The sequence below is a fragment of the Pelobates fuscus genome, chromosome 3, assembly GCF_036172605.1.
Source record: "Pelobates fuscus isolate aPelFus1 chromosome 3, aPelFus1.pri, whole genome shotgun sequence".
NCBI classification, from domain to species: Eukaryota; Metazoa; Chordata; class Amphibia; order Anura; family Pelobatidae; genus Pelobates; species Pelobates fuscus.
Genome location: NC_086319.1, coordinates 379949411 through 379971046, shown reverse-complemented (window position 1 = coordinate 379971046; position 21636 = coordinate 379949411). Strand labels below are relative to the sequence as shown.

General features: G+C 41.1%; 2 protein-coding genes across 2 annotated transcripts in view; one reads left to right on the top strand and one right to left on the bottom strand.

Annotated features, from left to right (window-relative positions):
• Positions 1-3215, top strand: part of CNN1 (calponin 1) — a 95546-nt gene extending 92331 nt beyond the window's left edge. Inside the window, exons 5-7 of the mRNA XM_063449523.1 lie at positions 1444-1554; positions 2022-2168; positions 2937-3215. Of these exons, the coding sequence (XP_063305593.1) occupies positions 1444-1554; positions 2022-2168; positions 2937-3179 (501 nt within the window). The 3' untranslated portion in view covers positions 3180-3215. The remainder of the gene's footprint in view (positions 1-1443; positions 1555-2021; positions 2169-2936) is intronic.
• Positions 3216-11978: 8763 nt separating this feature from the next.
• On the bottom strand, positions 11979-18792 carry ELOF1 (elongation factor 1). Its single transcript, XM_063445949.1, has 4 exons — positions 18680-18792; positions 14020-14141; positions 13540-13610; positions 11979-12969 (listed from the first exon to the last, which is right to left on the bottom strand). The coding sequence occupies exons 2-4, from the start codon at positions 14133-14135 to the stop codon at positions 12905-12907; spliced, it is 252 nt and encodes an 83-aa protein (XP_063302019.1). The 5' UTR covers positions 14136-14141; positions 18680-18792; the 3' UTR covers positions 11979-12904.
• Positions 18793-21636: the final 2844 nt, after the last annotated feature.

Below are 21636 nucleotides of genomic sequence, written 5' to 3'. Positions count from 1 at the left end.
AAGAGGAGGGACAGAACGTGGCGGAGAGTGGGGAGAAAATACTAAGAACTTCTGATTCATTGAAAGAGGGATTTATCAATAGACACCCCAGGATCTTTAGGGAACACATCCTATAGTCGGTGGTTTAGTGGGACCTGTTTTGTTTCCATGCGATTTTATCCGATATGTCTTGCTGCTATCAGACGAGAATAATTAACTCAATCATGCCCATTCACTGGAGAACCCAATGGTGAAGCTGCCCCATTCATGGATACAACACAATTTGACACAATCTGATTTTCTTGTGACACAACACAGCAGAATGTCCAATAATCTGTAGTTTGAGTATTAAGAAACTCCTGTATAGCAGATAGAAATATGATGAGGTCGTTTCTCGTGTTAACCCTGTAACGTTGGGAATCACTGAGATTGTTATCAGAATGTGTCTTCCCTTACAACAAGTCTTATTGACACTCTAACAGACCCATCTAACTAAACTCACAATGGAAACAATGGCAACATACATTCCTCAATACCTTAAAGAGTTACCAATATTGTTATTGGAATGGAATTTGATAAACAACGTGTTTGTTGTCTGTTTAAACTTTTTCCCCAAGTTACCCAGTAACACCATATAGCAACATACCTTCATTCAGACATACATAGTAAACATTTTTAAACAGTCTACAACTTTAAAAGATGAAAGTAGAACATGGGGATATAACCCTTAGGGGAAATAAGGATGCCAGCCTACAGGAGTCTCTCAACCCCCGGGGAGTCAATAGCTAAGGTGTATCTGCAATTCTTCACATGCATATATTATAAAAAAAAAAAGGCTACAATTTCAAATATATGAATAAATATGTGCATGCTCGATGGTCCTTATACAATATAAATGTATGTTTAAAAAAAAAAAAAAAAAAATATTCATTATTTTTGCTGTGCAGGAGTTTACAATCAAGCTTGCCATGCCACGGTAACCATAGCAAGCACTTCGGGAACAGACATCATGGCATTTAATACAATTGCACATTTTTAAAGTTATAGGTAGACAAGTGTATCAAGCTGGTCAAACATTTCTAACTGCTAGGCTAAAATCAAGACTCAAAGGACTAACTAGACATGTGGAGTGTAGGTAAACATGCACATTCAGAAAGCAGGTTATAGGCCAGATTTAGAGTGAATCATGACCTGCATGACCTACATACTATATAACGTGCTCGTTAGTGACTCGAATGAGTAGACCACTGGTAACGAAACTAAACCTTACTTCACTGATTACGGTACTTTAAAGAAAATCAACTATTACTAAGAGAAATAATATTAATAATGGCTTTTTGCAAGACGTAAGATGGAAAATGCCTTGCTTGAATACATTGCACAGGACTGTTAGGTTATACTATGATTAGCATGGCAAGTGACGTGTACTCTGTATAATATAATGTCTTTTTACCATTATTTTAGGCCAAATCTAAAGGTGCGAAGGTCCCTTTTGGAGTGAAATATGCAGACAGGCAGGAAAGGAAGTTTCAACCCGAAAAACTCAGAGAAGGAAGAAACATTATTGGATTGCAGGTGAGTGGCAGCAAAAGGACATTTATTGCCACTGTTACACATAATACTTACAGCAATTTACTCTAATACATGGATGTCACACCATGAGCTGGGCACGCGCAAGTGGCACCGTTGGTAAAATAAAATATCAATAAATTGGTTCATTTCATATATGGAACAGCTGCTACAGGTGTTTGAAAATTATTTGCAGAGGAAAAAAATCATTATTAACCCCTTAAGGACACATGACATGTGTGGCATGTCATGATTCCCTTTTATTCCAGAAGTTTGGTCCTTAAGGGGTTAAGATAGAAATTACCTGGGTATCTGTTGTGACATGTATAGAAATACAAATATTTTTACTTAGGGTAAATGCATGAAGATTGGTATTGGTGGGATTCAAGAATTGTATCACAGCTATTATAACAGCTACACTAGGGCAATAAAGGTTCCATTCTTGGACATATCTTTATATTCTCTGTTAATAGATGGGCACCAACAAGTTTGCCAGCCAGAAGGGGATGACTTCTTATGGCACTCGCAGGCACCTGTATGACCCCAAATTGGGCACTGACCAGCCATTGGATCAAGCCACTATCAGCCTTCAGATGGGCACCAACAAAGGAGCATCCCAGGTGAGTTTGTTAAGAACGGTCTTAGTAATCAAGGGTAGGTGGGAATTTACTTTACTATTAATATGTTAATCTCTACTCAAGTGTCTGTTCCACTTCATTTATCCAACTTGGACTTCTCTGGGAGCAGGTACTAGGGCAGGGGTTTTCTTAAATTATTAAACAATACAGGCACAATTAACATCATGCATTCTAGCCTTCATAACCATGGAGAGCTGCATCCAGCATAGTTATGTGCACCACATCTGGAGTGGATAGTCTGGCCGCCATATCTTCTAATTAGCAAAGAGCGCCACCTGTGGTGGCTGAGAATAAGGAACCCAAGAAGGCCGCACTCATCTAAAGATGCATACCTTATAAAGGTGCCGCTTGGGCCAATTAATACAAGTGCCCAATTCCAAGACCCTATTTAATTTTGCACTGCTGAGAGCCCTAGGAGGAAGCATCTCCCAAGTAAGTTGGTTAATCTCAGAGCAGGCATTAGGTTACTATAATATGACCTTCCAAAAATGGAGTACATTCGTGTTGTGGCAGGCTTATGCAATATATGCTGTAGCTAAACCCCCATTATTTTTGCCAAAGTCAGGTGTTTTGAAAAAAAAATATTACATTTTGTAAGCTTTGGAGCTGGTGGTTAGTGAGTGAGTGAGTGAATTCTGTATGGTGAGAATATTGAGATTTCATCCCCGTAAAATGCGACTCATATTATTATGCCCCCCACCATCTCAGTTTTTTCCTCTCAAAGTACCATTTTCTATTTTAACTCCTTAGGCTGGCATGACGGCTCCTGGTACCAAGCGTCAGATCTTTGAGCAGAAGCTTGGCATGGAACATTGCGATACCCAAACCATCTCCCTGCAAATGGGAACCAACAAAGGGGCATCTCAACAAGGCATGACCGTGTATGGGCTGCCCCGCCAAGTCTACGACTCCAAGTACTGCCTCCATCCCAACTCCGAAGAAGGGGAAGATGGAAACTATGACCACAGCCACCAATATTACAATTCTGAGTAAAACTGCACCCTCTCCCCAAATAAACCCTACACCCTCCCTCTGTGCCAGTGTGTGCCTGCTACTGTTGCAGAGGGGTCAATACCAACCATTCTCTGCCAGCGTGTGCTTGGTTCTCTGACTAAGGGTGGGTTAATGCTGTCCACTGGTGTTTGTCTGATGCTGTTACAAAGGTATAATGTGTCCTGTCTGTGCCAGTGTGCCCACATCCCTAGCAGATAATGGGCTTTATCTACCTGTTCTGTGCTAGGGTGTGCATTATAATGCCAACAGTGCATCCCAAGCTACAGCTGCTGCTCCGGCACAAAATAGGTTAGTTCTGCCTGTTTTGTGCCAGCGCATGCCAGCAACTTTGGCAGAGAAAGGTAGTAATGCAGCCTGTTCTGCCTATTCCTCGTGCAGAAACAGGCTTTTTACTGCCCATTCTATGCCAGACCATACCCCCTGCTTTGGCATTCAAGGGGCTTTGATAATCCTGTCTTCCCAACACTACTTTCTGGAGACTGACTGGGGATTTGCTATCTGCACAGCATCACTCCTTAAAAGCTGGCAGAGGGTCGCTCTTCATAGCACAAGAGAGATGCTCTGCAGATAGTATGAGGCTGAACCAACATTTGAATGGATACCTGCAGAGCATTGCTTTCTCCTGCTCACTGTTAGGACTCACTCATGTGTACTCACTCATGTTAGTACACTCATGTGTACTCATCATAGCCACGCAGCCACAAAGTTCTGCAGGGCTTCTTGCCAATAAGCAGGGTGGCACCACTGAGGGGGCACTGCAGTTCATCGCCCCTTTTTACACAAGTGCCAACAATCGCAACCACTGCCAGCAGAATTTTAAGACCTTCCGTGTTAAGATCCAACAACAGATCAGAACATAAAGTTAGTGGTACAATATAGGTGCACACACCTGTTTTTAGCTTAGTGTTTCGGACATATTTTAACAGTGAATTAGCTTCTAGCCCCTTGACAGCTAGGAGGTGAACAACACATATCAGATTGGGTATGTAAAGGGAAAAAAGCATTGAGGTCTGAACGTGGCTGTCTACATAGTAAATTGTTAAAGGAACACTATAGTCACCTAAATTACTTTAGCTAAATAAAGCAGTTTTAGTGTATAGATCATTCCCCTGCAATTTCACTGCTCAATTCACTGTCATTTAGGAGTTAAATCACTTTGTTTCTGTTTATGCAGCCCTAGCCACACCTCCCCTGGCTATGATTGACAGAGCCTGCATGAAAAAACTGGTTTCACTTTCAAACAGATGTAATTTACCTTAAATAATTGTATCTCAATCTCTAAATTGAACTTTAATCACATACAGGAGGCTCTTGCAGGGTCTAGCAAGCTATTAACATAGCAGGGGATAAGAAAATCTTAATTAAACAGAACTTGCAATAAAGAAAGCCTAAATAGGGCTCTCTTTACAGGAAGTGTTTATGGAAGGCTGTGCAAGTCACATGCAGGGAGGTGTGACTAGGGTTCATAAACAAAGGGATTTAACTCCTAAATGGCAGAGGATTGAGCAGTGATGCTGCAGGGGCATGTTCTATACACCAAAACTGCTTCATTAAGCTAAAGTTGTTCAGGTGACTATAGTGTCCCTTTAACTTAATTATATTTCCACTTAGAGGAAGGAAACTGATTGGCTTAAACTTCCACCAATGAGACAATAATACGTGAAGAGGTGAATATTCACCATATATGCTGGCACATCTACATATTTATTACACGTGTCCATTACATGCAAAGTCTTTGAGGCAACATATGCAACGGTGCTATAAGTTGTTTTTTTTTTTATTTATCACAAGGGGTTAGTCAATAACAAGGTTATTTACTACAGTGACAATTGAAAATGGAAATGGGAAACAAAGGTGATTTTTCTTTTTTTTATAGTTAGGCTATTTTGACCTTTAAATTCTCACTTTATTAAATAACCATGTAAAAAGTGGATTGTGGTAAACTGTGCCAAACTAGCCATGTTGAAAAAAATGAATGAATTTGTTTATTTTTTCAATGCAGTTATATTTTAACCAAACATTGGCAATTTGAAAAATTCACCAAAAGTGAAAAGGACCTTAACTAGGGAAGAATTATTTTAGGAGGTGAATCAGCCTCTTCCAGAATCCAGGTTGATGCATGTTCCCATCTGGCAGAACAATGCCTCCCCCGGGCACTGGTAACGCTTATCACCAGTTTCTCAATATGCACATCTAAAAACCTGCAGACCATTACACCATGGAACCCAACTAGAGAGAAGTGCTGATGCAAAGTGTTGATTTAGAATCCTGAGGAAAAATTAGCCAGAGAGGGGATTTCTGCAGAACCAAGGCAGATATGGGACGCTCTTGGATTGAGGGGGATCACGTATTGTGTTACAGAGGAAGCTCGTGTAGAAATCAAATTAAGGAAGGACATTCTGTAGATATCTGGTTGGGGAGTGCTTGGGAGAGCAATGCTCTGCACAGGTATTGGTTGACATGCTCTGTGCGATGTTCTGCAGCCTGAGGTTTAGCATTGTGCACAGTCCTTTCTCGCTCCTGTCACTGCAGTATAAAGGAAACCATTTCACGTCCGCTCTGTCAAGGAAACAAACGCAAATATATTTCTATATATATATATATTTCTAACATGTGTCTGAGGTGATATTTCTGTAATAAACACGGGAGTTCTGGGATTGTGTGTAACTTGGGAATAAGGTATTACCATGCGCCAACAGGCGTAGCGCGTCTTTAGAAGACCACGAGAAGAAAAGTCCACCGGACACCTTAATCCAATCTAAAATCATTAGATCGTACTCCAGAAGAATTAACTGGGATTCGTAGAGAACTGACAGTTTTAAGCCAATATTGCATAGCTAGAAAAACAGTTTAGATATTTTGGAATTTGCAATAGCTTTATAATTCTTCACAATTACGAATTTATCGAAAAACCCTATTGTTTTACTTTGATATGGCTTATCGCAGCAATGGCTACCTGCATGAATGAGTGATGGAATGTTTGTGTGAACTTTACCATTTCTTAACAAAATTCCTGAAGCTTGCTCTGAGGGGTCAAGAAAGACAGAAGTTTAGGGTCTCCAATGAGTGGTAAGATAATGTACCCCCCTCGACTCCTGATACTTATAAACACAACTTTTATCAAAAGGCAGTTATGTTCAGACCATGGACAACCCTAAGGAAACCAGGAGGATAACACCCAAAGAAATACATGGAAAGCTGCCAAAGGGATCATTGCTCAGTCCATCTTCCACTGCCTGCCTGACACCATCCATTCTCCTATTCCTCCCCTCAAGCACACACACTAATTTTGTGTTATATGTTACATAATGATAATTATTGAGATAGTCTATGAGCAATACAAAGGATAAAAAGAAAACACTGTATTGGGCCCCTTACCCTCCGATAGCCACCATACTATAGCTCCACATCAGGGACTAATGTTTTCTCAACCTCCAGTGGTCAGCCTTGTGACTGCCGCAAATCTTGGGCCTTCCATCTTCAAACAGCCCACCATGTCAAGCTCCACATCAGGGCCTTGAACTCTTGCATGGCCCACCCTAGCCCAGAAACACAAAGTGCCACCATGGGCTCATCACCCATCAAAGGCCTACCCTGCCACAGGGTCCACATCAGAGCCTCCCCCTAGTGTCACTCACTTTCCAGTAGCCTGACATGCATCTGCATCTCGACCAAACAAAGTGGGGGTGGGGTGGGGAGGGGGAAATTAGAAAAAAAAAATAAAACTGGTAACAGCAACAGCTTTAATCATCCCGAAGACTCACGGTGTCATTTCTATTTAATAGCACACATTGTCCCTAATATACGAGTGTCACTAATCCACACGCTAGATACTGCTGCTCTCTGACAATCATACTGCTGACTTTGCATTCCAAAAGGTCTTTCTGTCAAGCGCAAGGCTTCATCAGCTTAGGACAGAAGTGATAAACACACTGCGGGAATATATCAAAATTATATAATTGTGCACACTGTTTTTTTAATTGTATTTTTTTTAATTAATCTGCTACTTCACCCACCAAATGAGTAATACTACTTGTAAAAAAAGATACATTTGCGGTTTGAAGGATTTTTTATAAAATAAAACAGAAGAATGTGAAGAAGTTGTTTACCGGTCAAAAAAAAAAATTTGGAGTTTTGCACCTCTGTCTGATGAATTGAAAGTGACAAATTTGAAAAAACTAAACAAAATGGTACACGTTAATAAAGTGACCGACGAGGCACAAAAAGAAGAAGTTCGGTGATAATGAGCTATTAAATAGGCACAAACAGGGAAAGTGATGGAAAAGAGCCTAAAAATGAAGGGAAAGAGACATTTCTTATACATAATCCCGGATGCCTCCTACTGCAAGAACATTAGTGTTGCAGAAAGGTAAGTAAAAGGTGAATTGCTACAGCTAAAAAGGTAAAGTTTAGTTCTACAATCAGAAACACCCAAGGCACACAATCTCTGATTTAATACAAACAATAGATTAATCAGTAACAGAACAGATTGTGTTCTACTTTAGTGCAAATATTCCCACAATAAAACACCTTGATGTAAAGCAAAACACCCCCTGCCACACACACAATTTCTAATACTCAGCAAAAAACAAACAAGTGCATTCTGAAAACCCACTTAAAGTCAGCAAAAAAAAAAAAACTGAATTAATTTCATTACAATTAACCTCAAAGAAGCACAAATCACTTGTGATGTGTCTGGGATAGTCAACACGGTGGCATGTCTGCTTGTCTGTAAAAGGCTGAGGATGAGCAGATAGGGTGATCTACATTAAGCCATCTCCTATAGGTCCTTGCGAGTTTATGAGGCTGTTGTCACAACTATATTCTAGAGCAGGGGTACTCAAACTGTGGCCCTCCAGATGTTGCTGAACTACAACTCCTATGATTCTTTGAATTACACAGATAGCCAGAGAATCATGGGAGTTATAGTTCAGCAACATCTGGATGGCCACAGTTTGAGGACCCCTGTTCTCGAGTATACCAGAGAGGATCCCACAAGACTTTCCATATTAAAAACTTGCACATGTGCAATAAGGTGCCATAAGCATGTTGTTCAGTCTCAAAAGCTGGCGGGATATGAGAAACTTTATAAAACAAAAAAACTCAAAAGTAACGGATCCACTTGAATTCTCTAATTCTGACAAAGAGAACGTAGCGCATTAAATAAATACTCTCAGGCTGAAGAATTCCAGGCATATATTTGGTGTCCGAATCCTGGATCAGTGATGGTTAACATTGGCCCCTAAATGCAGTTTCAAAAATATTTTGGTACCCCAGTTAGCCAGTACTAGATACTGGCTAGTATTATGGATTGAAAGGTCGTATACATGGAGAATGCCCAACTGGAAAATATGTAGGAGTAAAGCCATGTATCCTCTTAAATGTGGACATTAAATAGTTACGATTCATTTGATAACCCATCAGATCCCCCTAGACATTATGCACTCACTCACCAATTCTGGTAACAAAACATTACTAGCAGGGGGGGCGTGTGAAAAAACAAAACAAAAAAAACTCAACCAAGTCACAGAGAATTCAAGGAGGGATTCGGCAAGTTATGCTAGTGAGTTAGCAACGACTAAGCTCAAGAATCATCAATGGCAGGGATATTCACTAGAGTGCGAATTGTCAGGAATCTATTATTATATGTCAAATTGTAGACCAAAATAGGCAAAACTGAAAATAAACTGACTTGTTAAACGATTCAATTTAACTACTGTGGTCAAAATTTTGAAACTGCTGGTATTGAATATCCTCAGAGCAGGAAATTGCACCATTGAAAACCATCTATAACTTGTGTTAATCATTTCTCTATGCGATCAGACATCACAAAAGTGAACAGAATATCAGTAATCCTTGGGAGGTTATGGACCGTTTCTATTTAAATTTACCTAACCTAGTGGTGGGAGCACATACCCCACTGCCTATGATGTGAAAAAATAATGGAGTTGGGCAAATCGCCTGAAAGGCTCACCTCTTTTTACAAACCCCAAGTCAGCCATCATTTAAGGCTTTAGTTTTTTGTAATCTAGTTGTTACCTAGGACTTCATTTGAAGCGGTGGCGTTGAGGCTAGCTTGGAGGTGCTTCCTCAGAGCCAATTTAAAGGGACAATCCAGACCCCTAAAGCAATTTAGCTTGCAGAAAAGCTTTATGTGTGAAGAATGTGTCCAATCTTTTAAATTTGCAACAAGTTCAGATTTCAATAGAAATTTACACTTTTATAAATTAACCTAGGTTACATCCATTTGGCTAGCTCAGTTGAGCTAAACTCTAAAGTCAGCAACTGTCCAGAGCACCTGCCTTGCAAAGACTTCTTATGGAGCTGCATTGGGAGTTTGTGATTGGAGTTACAGAAAGCATGGGATGGGGTTAGAACAGGGATTGCAGCCAAGATATCTGCAGATTTTGCCATCTGTTTTTAGATACACCCAGAATGGAGAGGAAAAAAATAATCAGAATGAATGCATGCAATTTATAACTTGAGGTATATCTACTAAACAGTTAATTTTATTTATTTTGAATATGGGCAGCGGAGTGTGTCAGAGTGTTGCTCTGTTCTGTGGATAACAATAGATAAACACATGTGTAAAACAGCCCCAGAAGCATTAGCACTTAATTTCCCGATAAAAAAACAAAAAAAACATTAACCCTTAATTCACCTGTCTGATCAAATACTTTACTCAGGACTTAAATGATGCCACGATCACAGAAAATTTGTGGGGGAATCCTATTGCTGAGGACTATGTTTAGACAGCCGGGCTGGCAGATCTTTGGGGGCATTTAGCCCTCCTGCAGGCAAGTGGCAAGGCCATACATTGGAGCCTGTGGACTGCACAGTAATTAAGAGAAAACCTAAATCCACATGGAAAAACTAATCTTGGAGAAAAAAAAAAAAAATCCTCCAACTCCTCTATAGTCACAACCTTTTGCTGGTTTAGTTCCCCCCCCCCCCACCCCCCCCACTTGGATTGGTGAATAACTGGAATTCCACAAATAACCCCGAGTGTCCCTTTGTCTGCCCCCACATACCATCACCTGTAGAATGTGTGTTCCCAGACTCCACTCTGACTCCTGATAGCCAGCATCACAAAGCAAGAAGTGGGCAAAAATAGTGCAAACAAAACTGGCAATGGTGTCTTGAGATCTGTATATTGTGTACAGCAAGCATGTCAAACCCGCGGCCCACAATGAATATTTTTGCGGCCCAGCGAGCCGCGAGTTTGACATGCTTATGTGGGGAGAGCAGGTGCCTACTCTGCTAAAATGTACCCGGTACCAGCTGGGGAGGAGAGGTCGCTGGCACCCTCTGTAGTGATGCCGGAAGTCATTCTGGCACCACAAAACTGGGCGCAAGGGAGCAGGAAGAATGAGCTCCCGATAGAAGATCCCCACTGGACCCCAGGCAACAAAAAATAAAATGATACGAGTGTATGCAAGAATGTGTAAATGTGTCTCTACGTCAGTGAGCGTGTGTCGGTCAGTGTTGCGATGGCTGCGGCTGGACAGTGGAGGACCACGGAGGCACATAACGTCACATTCTGACGGCTCCACGGAGTAGTGGGAGAATCCACTTCGGTACAGGATGCGGATGGCACCATTGGGGTTATACCAGAGGCCGGACTCGTATACTGACACAGCAATGTTAGTGGAGTCTGCTTTTTGGCTAATGTGGGAATTTTTAAAATTTTATTTATTTTACAACAAGGGCCTGTGTCTAAGGGTTTAGTAGAGGGGGATGCAGTTTTTTTTTATACTGTACTTTTCAAAACAAACCTACGTTTCTATGAAAATTTAACTTTTTTTGCACCCCACAAACTTAAACCTTGCTTGTTTATTTGGCCCCGTGTTAGCTTTTGAGTTGACATGCTTGGTGTACAGGCATTCCAGATATACACCTCCCCAGCTTGCTACTTATATAATATGGTCTCTACACCCTTGCTTTACACCCTACTAAACCCTTGCTTTTTTTTTTTTTTTTTACATTTAATTTATCCTACTGACTGAAAACGTAGTAATTAGACTTATTGTAGAAATAGACACTTCTTTAAATTTATGTGCAAATGACCCTCTATATTATGGGATGGAGCTCTAGTTTGGACTGCACAATTTCTACCACTACCGTTACTCTCTTATCAAAATGAGAGAGGGGGTGGGTGACATAATGCAGGAAAACGCAAAATGTCCAATTAAATTGTTCTAAACTAACCAGTTGCATTGTTAGCTTTCTCTTGTACTGGCCATCTAGACATCTTGTCATTCACAATTTACATTTGATTTTCAAATGTAAGACAAAGGTAGCTGAAATGGAAAATTCTCTAAGTCAACTATGCTTTCAGTTTGACTACTCTGGCCTTACATTTGCAATTACTTTCAACTCTCACTTCAGTAGATTGCCTTGTTTGAGATTATTCATCTACATGCATATAGGACATTATACAAACATTTACTTTCATTACAAAGTAACACTATAGTTTTAAGAATATAAACCTTTATTCCTGACACTAGAATTAGAACTATTTCTCTTCCCTCCCTCCCCCCCCCCCCTTTTTGTTTACATTGAAAAGCCTGCAGCAACAGACTACAGACACCAGAACCATTACATTAACCTGTAGTGGTGCTGGTGACAATTTCCCTTTACGGTCTAGAAATCCCCTAAATCCCCATAGCTCAGACACATCTAGGAAATTAATTTAAATTTTTTTTTTTTTTTTTTTTAAACACAAACAAACCATTTTTGAACATTCTGAATTCCCCTTAGAGATACACAAACACAATATTGGTTTTCAAAAGAGGTCATGTTAGAATACGTATTTACAAAAATATGCAAACTGCTTAATTCTATGCAGTCACTGTGTACACAAGATCAAATGATATTTCTGGAGATACAAACTTGGGCATCCAGTGCTCTCAAACTGGCTCACATCTCCAAGAATGAAAGCTAGAGGGAGCAGATTTCTATCATTAACATAATTTTACAGACGAGAAGTTAAGCATCTGATTTGCACTCACGTGCCACCTCTGAGTAACATCCCCCTTAAATTAATTCTCTGCTAAACTACAGGTTCCTTAGAATTATTGTGATCATAGAGCAAGGACCACTGGAGCGCTATAGGCTTTAGACTGTTAAGGGGTCTACATGACATAAAGCAGAATAAAAACAGTTGTAATGATAAAGAGCAACAACAAATCTACATTTTTAACCAGGTTCTTGATAAATATTCTCCTAATTAATGGCTTTACTTATTCAATTTTCTACTATGTGCTTGAACACAGGGCGAAATGGGTTTCATAAAATCGGAAGAAAAGTGGATAAATATTTGAAATTGTGTTTCCCTGATTGCTGGCAAACGTTTGGAAAAATGATAGATTTAAAAAAACAAAACAAAACACACCAAATCCTTGACTTGTGGTTTTGTACAAAAAAAAAAAAAAAGTTAAAAAATGGGAGAAAATAAAAATAAAACCACTACTAGACAAATACTTCTGCCCCGATGTACTGGACATTTTAGCAGCTGTGGTCCCATAACGATAGTTGATGATGAAACAGAGCCTCTGTTGCAAGTTGTATTCATTTCAGAGCATCCTTCGATATGCACCAATCCCTTCAAGGTGTGATTAGGGAGACTCGACAGCGAAGGACGTGAAGGAATGGCAACAGAAGCCACGAGATTGTGGGATTACGCAGCAAAAATAAGACTGTTGCTACTGGTTAGCTGCTTCACATGCATCAATCCAATCACTGTAAACATCAACCGCTTCTGACAGATCTGAAGTTTGTTAAGTAAAGGAAATTAAAAGGAAAGGCTCTCATTGTGAAATGACCACTATAAAAGGGGCCCTGTAACTGCAACATCAGATTGAAGTGGTTACATTGCATGGAGTCCCCGGTGCCATCTTTCCATTCATCATTAAGCCATTCTTAATAATAAATGAGCCCCCAGCAGTCCACTACCTCTATGCCAATAAATACCAGATAATAAGGGGGAATACAGGTCCACTGGCAAAAGGCTCTGTCAACAGCAGAAGAAGGAGGAGTCCAGCACAGTCAATCTAAAAAAAGGTGACTTTTTAATGGTGTCAAATAAATTGTGATGTTTCGGCCACACATTGCCTTTATTGGAGGACTGTGCTGGATTTCTTCTGCTGTTACTCTGTAGACAGGCATACGAAGGCAGCTTTAATAACATTTGCCATGGCCATTATTGGCTGCTACATACTGTCAATGTCAACTTAGAAGACAGGGTTATTCATTATGTTGAGAACGGTCAGAAAGTCTTGAATGAATGTCTAAGTTAAGGTCAAAATGGGTCTGTAAACTAGTTTACTTAGAAGGATACATGTTATTGGGGTCTGAAACTCTTCAAGGCAGACCGTACAGGCGATAACACCAGTGTTCCGCTCTCTGTTCCTAGAAGAGATACAACAAATATAACAAATCATTACCAACTGAATTATAGTAAAGCAGCCAGCATGATAGCTAGTAAAAAAAAAAAAAAAGCTACATGAATATTAAAAGCCAGCACATTTTCTGTTTAAATTACTGTTGGCCTGTGATTACACAGTGCTCTTGTACCACTGTAGTGGTTATTGTGCCAAGAGAGTTCTGCCACCAACCTAGAGTACATATTAAAACCATTTCATTACAAAGAATGGTTATGGTGCTTGGAATATTTAGACTTTTATTTAAACAATATAACCTAAACACTGTATATTTTCCATAATTGTCAAAGACTTATATAATCCCTGAAATCCCTTTTAGAACAGCTAATGAGGCTACAAACACCATATGGAACAAATGCCCCACTATCTCCTCTTACATTTTGACATCACAGGACTTCTCGTGGTTACAGAAAGGGCAGGTGAACTGGGTGTCCAGATTTCCAGTCATCTTCTTCTTGGGTGGGGGCTTCCTCTTTGACTTTCTGCGTCCCATTTCAGTCTGCAAAATAACAGAATGACTCAAAAAGTAACAAAAATCTGTTTAAAAGATCGCCATAACGAGGGGGCGGAGCTAGCTGCAGACCAGCACGGACGCATCGTGCATCGCTCCGTGCAAAAAAAGAGCAATAACCTGACTTAACGGCAGAAAGCAGCCACTTACCTTTCCAAAACTAGACCCATAAGTCAAGGGAAAAACATGGGCAAGAAAAACAAAAAACCACGACCGGACAAAACGCCACTCAGCCACGATTTCGGCGAACTCCTGCGGAACTCGCAGAAGGCCGCATGGGAGAAGATGGCGCTGGGTGAGGACGGATACTCCGACTCATCGGGAGACTTTTACCCAGACCCAGAAGCCGGCGCATCGCTCAGCCAGCCCACAGGGCACAAAACCAAAACCTCCCAGGCAGGAGAACCGGTCACAGAAGCCCTGCTGACGAAAATGTTTATGGAGCTAAGACAAGACCTGGCGGCCAACCGAGCTCACTTCAAAGAGGCCATGGAGGGGGCCACTACGAGGCTCACCCACTTGGAAACCAGAACTACCACCCAAGACAAACGTATAACCACCCTGGAACACAGACTGTCCTACCTCCATAAGCAACAAATCGGCACAGCAGAGAGGGTGGAGGCCTTGGAGGACCACAGAAGGAAACTCAATTTGAAGGTTAGAGGGGTGCCTGACGATATAGGGCTAACAGACCTCCCACACTATGAGGCGCCTGATAGCAACACTACTGCAACCCAAACAGGCAAAACTGCTTAAGATAGATGGATTGTTCCGTCTGCCCAAAGTGATTAACACACCCCCTACCACCACGGCTGATATAATTGTACGATTTCAATCCCACCAGGACAAGGCCGCGGTCCTAGCAGCGACCCGAGGGAAAACCCCCTCTAGCATTCAAGGACTCGCAACTACTACTGTTTCCAGACCTAACGAGAAGCACCCTAAGCTGGCGCAAATCGCTGCAACCAAGCCTACAACAGCTGAGATCCAACAACATTCAGTATTGCTGGGGAACACCAAGGCTCATCACCTTCACATTCCAAGGGACTATCTTCCGGGCGAGAAGCCCACAAGAGCTGGACACTCATCTGAGCCAACTAGGCCTGACAGACACACAACCAGAGCCCACGACCACCTTGTCCAGGCTGGACCCCACCGCGACAAAATAATTTATACCCAGAGCATCTCGACGCACCACGCAAGCAGGGGACACAACCTGAACGCCACCAAATGACCATCTCTCCATCCTTTAGGATGCCATAGACTCCGCCACTAAAACCCGTGAATATACTCCCCTATATTCACCAAGTTATATTGTTGTAATGTTGCTCGTTTTCATTTTTTCATGTTCATTTTATGCTAGATAGACACTTCTCTGGCGTACCTGTCACCAAGAGTGTAACCCTGGTTCACTTGCGCACCCAGGCATACCAGAGAGGGCTGATGCTCCATAATATTAACAGCTCAGAGATTATCACGCAGCCACAGTGAATGTGCCCACATATAGAGAGATCTGTTGAGGCACAAGCTCCGATACAACCCCCCCCCCCCCCTTATGTCAGAACATGGGATAACTCAATGTCATAAATCCCCGGAGGGGGTCCCCCTTCCCCTTGTGCACTTAAATACTCAAAATTTATAATGCCTATATTTTGCCTTTACCTTACTTTGGTGCTCAAGGGATTGTCATTATACTGTACTACAATGTTGTCCTACTTGTTTTAAAAAATTAAAACCCACTCAGCATGGGACAGTGATCCAACTACTAATTACATATGTATTGTTAAATGTGACCTTTTAGGGCGATAGCCCACATATTGTAACGTATTGCCTTATTAACATGCTGAGTGATCAAAAATAAAGAATTAAAAAAAAAAAAAAAAAAAGATCGCCATAACAATGTGTTTTGGGGAAACGGCACAAATCAATTTTTCCAATCTTCTAGTTTCATAATAGAACAAAAGATAGTGACCGAAAAAGGTCAACAGACAACACAGTAGTTCCCATATAATGAGCAACAAACCCTATACTTAGAAGAAAAAAAACTAAGAAAGCACAACTAGCAGGACAGGACCTTGTCCTTTGTTCCAAAGTAGTAAATGTTACTAATTAAAGGAACACTCAAAACACCTTTATCAGTGCATCTTGCTGTAGTGGTTATGGTGCTGTGAGTGCCTTGGCACCCCTATTATAAGGAAATAAATTGTTATAGAATAGTCTGTCTACCTACCTAGGGTCTGCAGTTTACTGCCTCCACTAACATTGCCAGAGAGCTGCAAGTTCCAAATCAGAAACGTCTATTTACATGCTGGGCTTGGATCATTGATCAGCTGATGCGTTCGGCCAATGAACAAACAAGCGTTCCGGTTTAGGAACTTTTATCTCTCGGGTGAGATAGCGGAGATGTGGAATGGCACCCAGCACACCTCATGCAAGATTTGAATGGTTAAAAAAAAAAAAAAAAAAAGGGTGATTTATTAATATAGGGGAGGTGCTAGAGCACTCTTGGCACCATAACCACTACAGCAAGATGAAGAGTACAGTCAAAGCAAAAACTAGAGAATTTTACAAAAAAAATAAAACCACAACACGTAGCAGTCTTTCACTCAGCTATTGTTGGGTAGACACCTCAATAAATTCTAAACTTTACAGGGATTCTATAATGCCAGAAAAACAAACAGTTTTCCTGGCAATATAGGCTCCTGCAGTACCCCCCCTCCCTCGCGGATGAAGGGGTTAAAACCCCTTCAGTCACTTACCTGAATCCAGTGCCAATGTCCCTCGGCGCTGGGTCAGACTGCGCCCACGCTCCTCCCCTGCCGTTAGCCAGCAGGGAGACCTAAAACGCATGTGCAACAATGGCTGTACTCGCATTAGCAATTCCCCATAGGAAAGCATTATTCAATGCTCTTCAATGGGAAAAGTCTGATGCTGGAGGTCCTCATGCATTGCGCAAGGACGTCCAGCGTCAGATAACAGACCAAAGGTCAGTTTCAATTCTGGAAGTCTCTCGTGGCGGTCTGGTAGACAGCCGCTAGAGGAGGAGTTAACCCTCAGAGTTAATTATTGCAGTTTCTCAGAAACCGCAATAACTACCACTGTATGTTTAAAGTACATTGCACCAAGGCCAGTTCAATGAGCTGAAGTGGTCTGGGTGCCTACAGTGTCCCTTTAAAACAAAACACTAGCAACAGGAATCACAACACTATAGTGTACTAGTGCCGAATTAGTGTTTTTTTTTTTTTTTTAACTTTCTTTTCCCCACAATGGTATTCAGCTCTCATCGATGGTCCGATACAATGCTCCTCAGAGTAGCATGGGGGACTGATGCGCATGTGTGGTGAATGCCCATGATAATGCTGGTCATAGGAAAACATTGAATTCATTGCTTTCCCCAAGAGCTGCGTTTGGTCAGATGACTACATTCCACTCTGCTGTTGTGATGAAAGTGACTCTAGTTGGTTGTTTTTAGGAAAACAGTCACAAGAGGTGTATTTAATCCTACCAAACTGCAATGTTCTTACGTTACAGGATTAAAACTACAAGGTTATTGCACCCAAAACACTTCATTGCGATATTTTAATATTTAAATGTAACTGGGTTCCAACCTGTTGACTATTTTCAAGAAACAATAAGGAACTGTACTCTATCCCATCACTCTGAGCCAGAGTGATGACAATTTATTGAAGCCCAATGTAACATTTCGACCTACACAGTCTTTGTTAAAAAGAAAAAAAAAAAAAAAAGAAAAAAACACGACAAAGACCTTGTAGGTCGAAACACTGTTACATTGGGCTTCAATAACTTGACATTTCTGAACCTAGGAGTGCCTAAACCTTCCTGTACTTTACACGACCTGTGAACCAACACTGCAAAAAAAAAAAAAAAATGGATATTACTAAAGCGGAATTGGAACGGTCACATTACCAATATCACACCAGACTGCGCCCGCCAGAGGTTACCATTTAAGCCTTTTTTTTTTCTTAAATAGTCCAAAGCCACAGTGCGCTGTAGTAGTTGTGGTACCAGGAATGCCCCTATGTACATAGAACCATTATAGAATAATTCAACTTCTCGCTTGCCTTCTGCTGGACACTGCTCCCCGTCTCCACTACGCTTTGCTCAGACAAAGAGCTTTAGAAAATATAATAAATATCTAATAATAAGGAGCTGTGATTAGATGGAGGAGGTATACCAGGGGCTCCTAGAATATAATAAATATCTAATAATAAGGAGCTGTGATTAGATGGAGGGGGTATACCAGGGGCTCCTAGAATATAATAAATATCTAATAATAAGGAGCTGTGATTAGATGGGGGGGGGTATACCAGGGACTCAGTCCCAGCATGGGTCTGTGATCTCCCAGGATGCACTGCGTGACTCCCATGGACATGGTATGTTATGGTATACAGTAACCGATTTCCCAGCAGCCCCCGGGAAGGAAGGCATGTCATAACATGGGCCCGCTAGCTGGTCTATGCTGCCGCTGTTATTTATAATGATTATTGATTCCTTCTATGAATTACCTGGTTTTCCCGCCCTCGGCTCGCTGTGTCTCCTCCCTCACTGCGCGGCGCCCTGCTCGCGATAACCGTAACCTCTCCGCTCGGCTTCCCTTACTATGCACGGTCACGTGAGCAGCAGCCAATAGCCGAGCAGCGAGCCGCACTGGGCCCGCCTCCTCCGCTTGCTGATTGGACCGTTCGTCTGGAACACGTAGGACAGGCAATCTGAGTTCTACGCACAAGAGACGCAATTCGCAAAATGAGTCCCACGCAAGGGGGCTCTGCGGCCATTTTGCCAAGGACCAATAGTTATTGAAGTCTATACAATTGGCTCAGATGGTAGATCCGTGGGCAGTATCTTGGGTGTTTAAGGCTTTAGTGGACTCAATGGACGCGCTAATTAGTCTAGAGATCAACAAGCCTGGGCACTTTGATGGGTGGAGACCTAGACAGAAGCGCTGATTGGTCCATATTCGCCTCGTCAGCAATACATAGTGGTTGCTAAGGGTGTTGTATTCCGTGGTGGTTACGTCATGCTGCATGTCGCTGAGCTGCAGGCGGCCATGTTTTTGGAGGACTTTCTGCAATTCAGTAAAGTTAGGCCATAATAGCTGATCTTGGATCACAGCTGGCTTGGAGGATTTTTCCAGTTTGGTTATTATGGCCTAAGACTATAATTAAAAAATTTTTAATCTTAAAAAAATCTACTCTTTAGTGAATTAATATCCATTTTCTGAATCGTTCATCACAATTAAACATTTTTGAGGGACGCGGTGTAGTGGCTGACGATCATTAACCTTTCGAATTTGAAAATACGATTTGTTCCTAATTTAGACAATAAAAAAAAACAAAAAACAGGGAAAGCTTATACTTATTATCTACAGTTCGGAATTTGATGGCGCTATATAAATAATAAAATAATAATCAGGGCCCTATGAAGTAAATAATACCGCTGTCACAGAATGGGTGGTAGTGTAATCGTTAAAGGGACACTCCAAGCACCATAATCACTGTGCACCTTGGCGCTGTCCCACGTTTAGATATCAAATCGATTTAGCACGGTCTGACAACTTTCACACGTAGTAATAGAAAAGGTAGATGTCACATTATATAGTAGCCTGGGATCAATCAGCTGATGGGGTGTTTACGGTCAGGGAGATTTAGGGTTACAATTAGGAGGCTAGGATTAGAGTTTATAGATGTTTGGGGGGGGGGGCAACAGGAATTAAGATTATTACTAGAGGGATACAATTCCTGGGTTTGTAGGCAGGTTTAGTGATAAGATTATGGGATACTGACGTGGGAATATGTAGAATTGATCCAGATATTTAAGGGGGGCAGACATAGGCACCAAATGTGATTTGCTTACTGCCAGGGTCATTATTGTAATCAGACCTATCGGGGGAGATTTGGGGCACTTCTGGTGCCCCCATGTGCTGTTTTTCGTCTCAGCTCTTGCGGATATATTTGCCTCCTGCTGGTACATGACGGGACGTGGTGCCTTTTTAAACTATTTCTCCTTCCTCTTAATCTTATCCAGCTAACTATAGTCTTCCTGGTCACTGCTTGTAGGGGCGGTTGTAAACTGACCTACATAACAGATGCAAAGGGAATAGTTACCAAACAGAGCTTAGTATTCCAATCAACTAGTGATCATTTTTGTATACTGTACTCTATTTTATGAATTTCTGTTTAACTGCCTCGGACTTGAGTCGACATACACTAAAATAGGAACGTTCATGCTTATATTGGAACTTTTGTGAATGGAAGTATTTTCCCATTTATGTACCCTTGATTTCTGTCACTCTGTAGCAGTTTCTTATTTGAGTTTAATTCAAATAAAATAAAGATTGCCAACAAATTTTTTTCCAGCAATTTAGTCCTGAGACTTCAACTTCACACTTGAGTAAATAACCTTAACTGGTGGAAGGACAAACCCCGTACACACCAGTTTAACAGTACCCATGCCACAACCCCAAGAAAATATATCTTTAGAATTCATGTGGATCTCATTTATCAGAGCCCGATAAATATGCTGTGGCTTCTCTGAATAGTCGTTGTAATCAACTTTATTTCTCTGTAGGAGTTTTCTTTTCTGGTCTATTAATTCCTTAGTAAATCTATGTATGTAGCAAAGATAGTGAAGGCAAAATAGTAAATATGAACCCATTTCTGTGTTCTTTATATCCTAAAAATAGTTATCCTGATAATGGGAAGAAGACAACGTTTTGGCCATCAATGGATAAGGAGGTGTGAATTATTTTATGTGGATTAGACTTGAAAATTATTGAATTTGTCTGATAAAATGTTTTTGGTTGTGGTAGTAAGCATTCTTGCGAATTTCAAACAAGCAATCGATTTTGTTAAAACAACTCGAACAGAAATGGTGCAAATATTCACCTTTTACTACCGGACAGTGAAACCCCCGAGAACATCTGAAGCCCCAAGTGGAAGGTCATTCTCTATATGTGCAAGGTACCGCTAGTTTCATATTGCCATTTACCGTTGCATCTCATGCCCTTACAGGATATTTTATTGGCTTTTAATTTATTTGAGTTCCCATTACCAGTTATACAAAACCCCATTCACCATGGTGCTTTTCTTCTACGGATGCCCAGTCCTAATTTGCCACACTCATGTACTTAGATCACATGTATAATTACATAAAGTTTTAAAAAAATCTTCTCCATTTCAGGCTTTGGAAAGAGCACGAATCAAACAAAATGGTTCATTCATTGCCCGTTTTGTGATACATCCATATGGGGTTTGAATTGCAGAATTCCGACAAACCGTTTATCAGACACAATTCGGATAAACTGGTTTGAGGCCCAATGCATACCTCTGTAATATGGTCACTACGGATATATGGAAACATTGTATCTTTGAAAGAACTGGAATATCTGAGAAGCATGACCAGCCAGTACTTACTCCCAAGCCAATCTAGGAATATGTTTTATAGCATCTACACAGAACTTGAT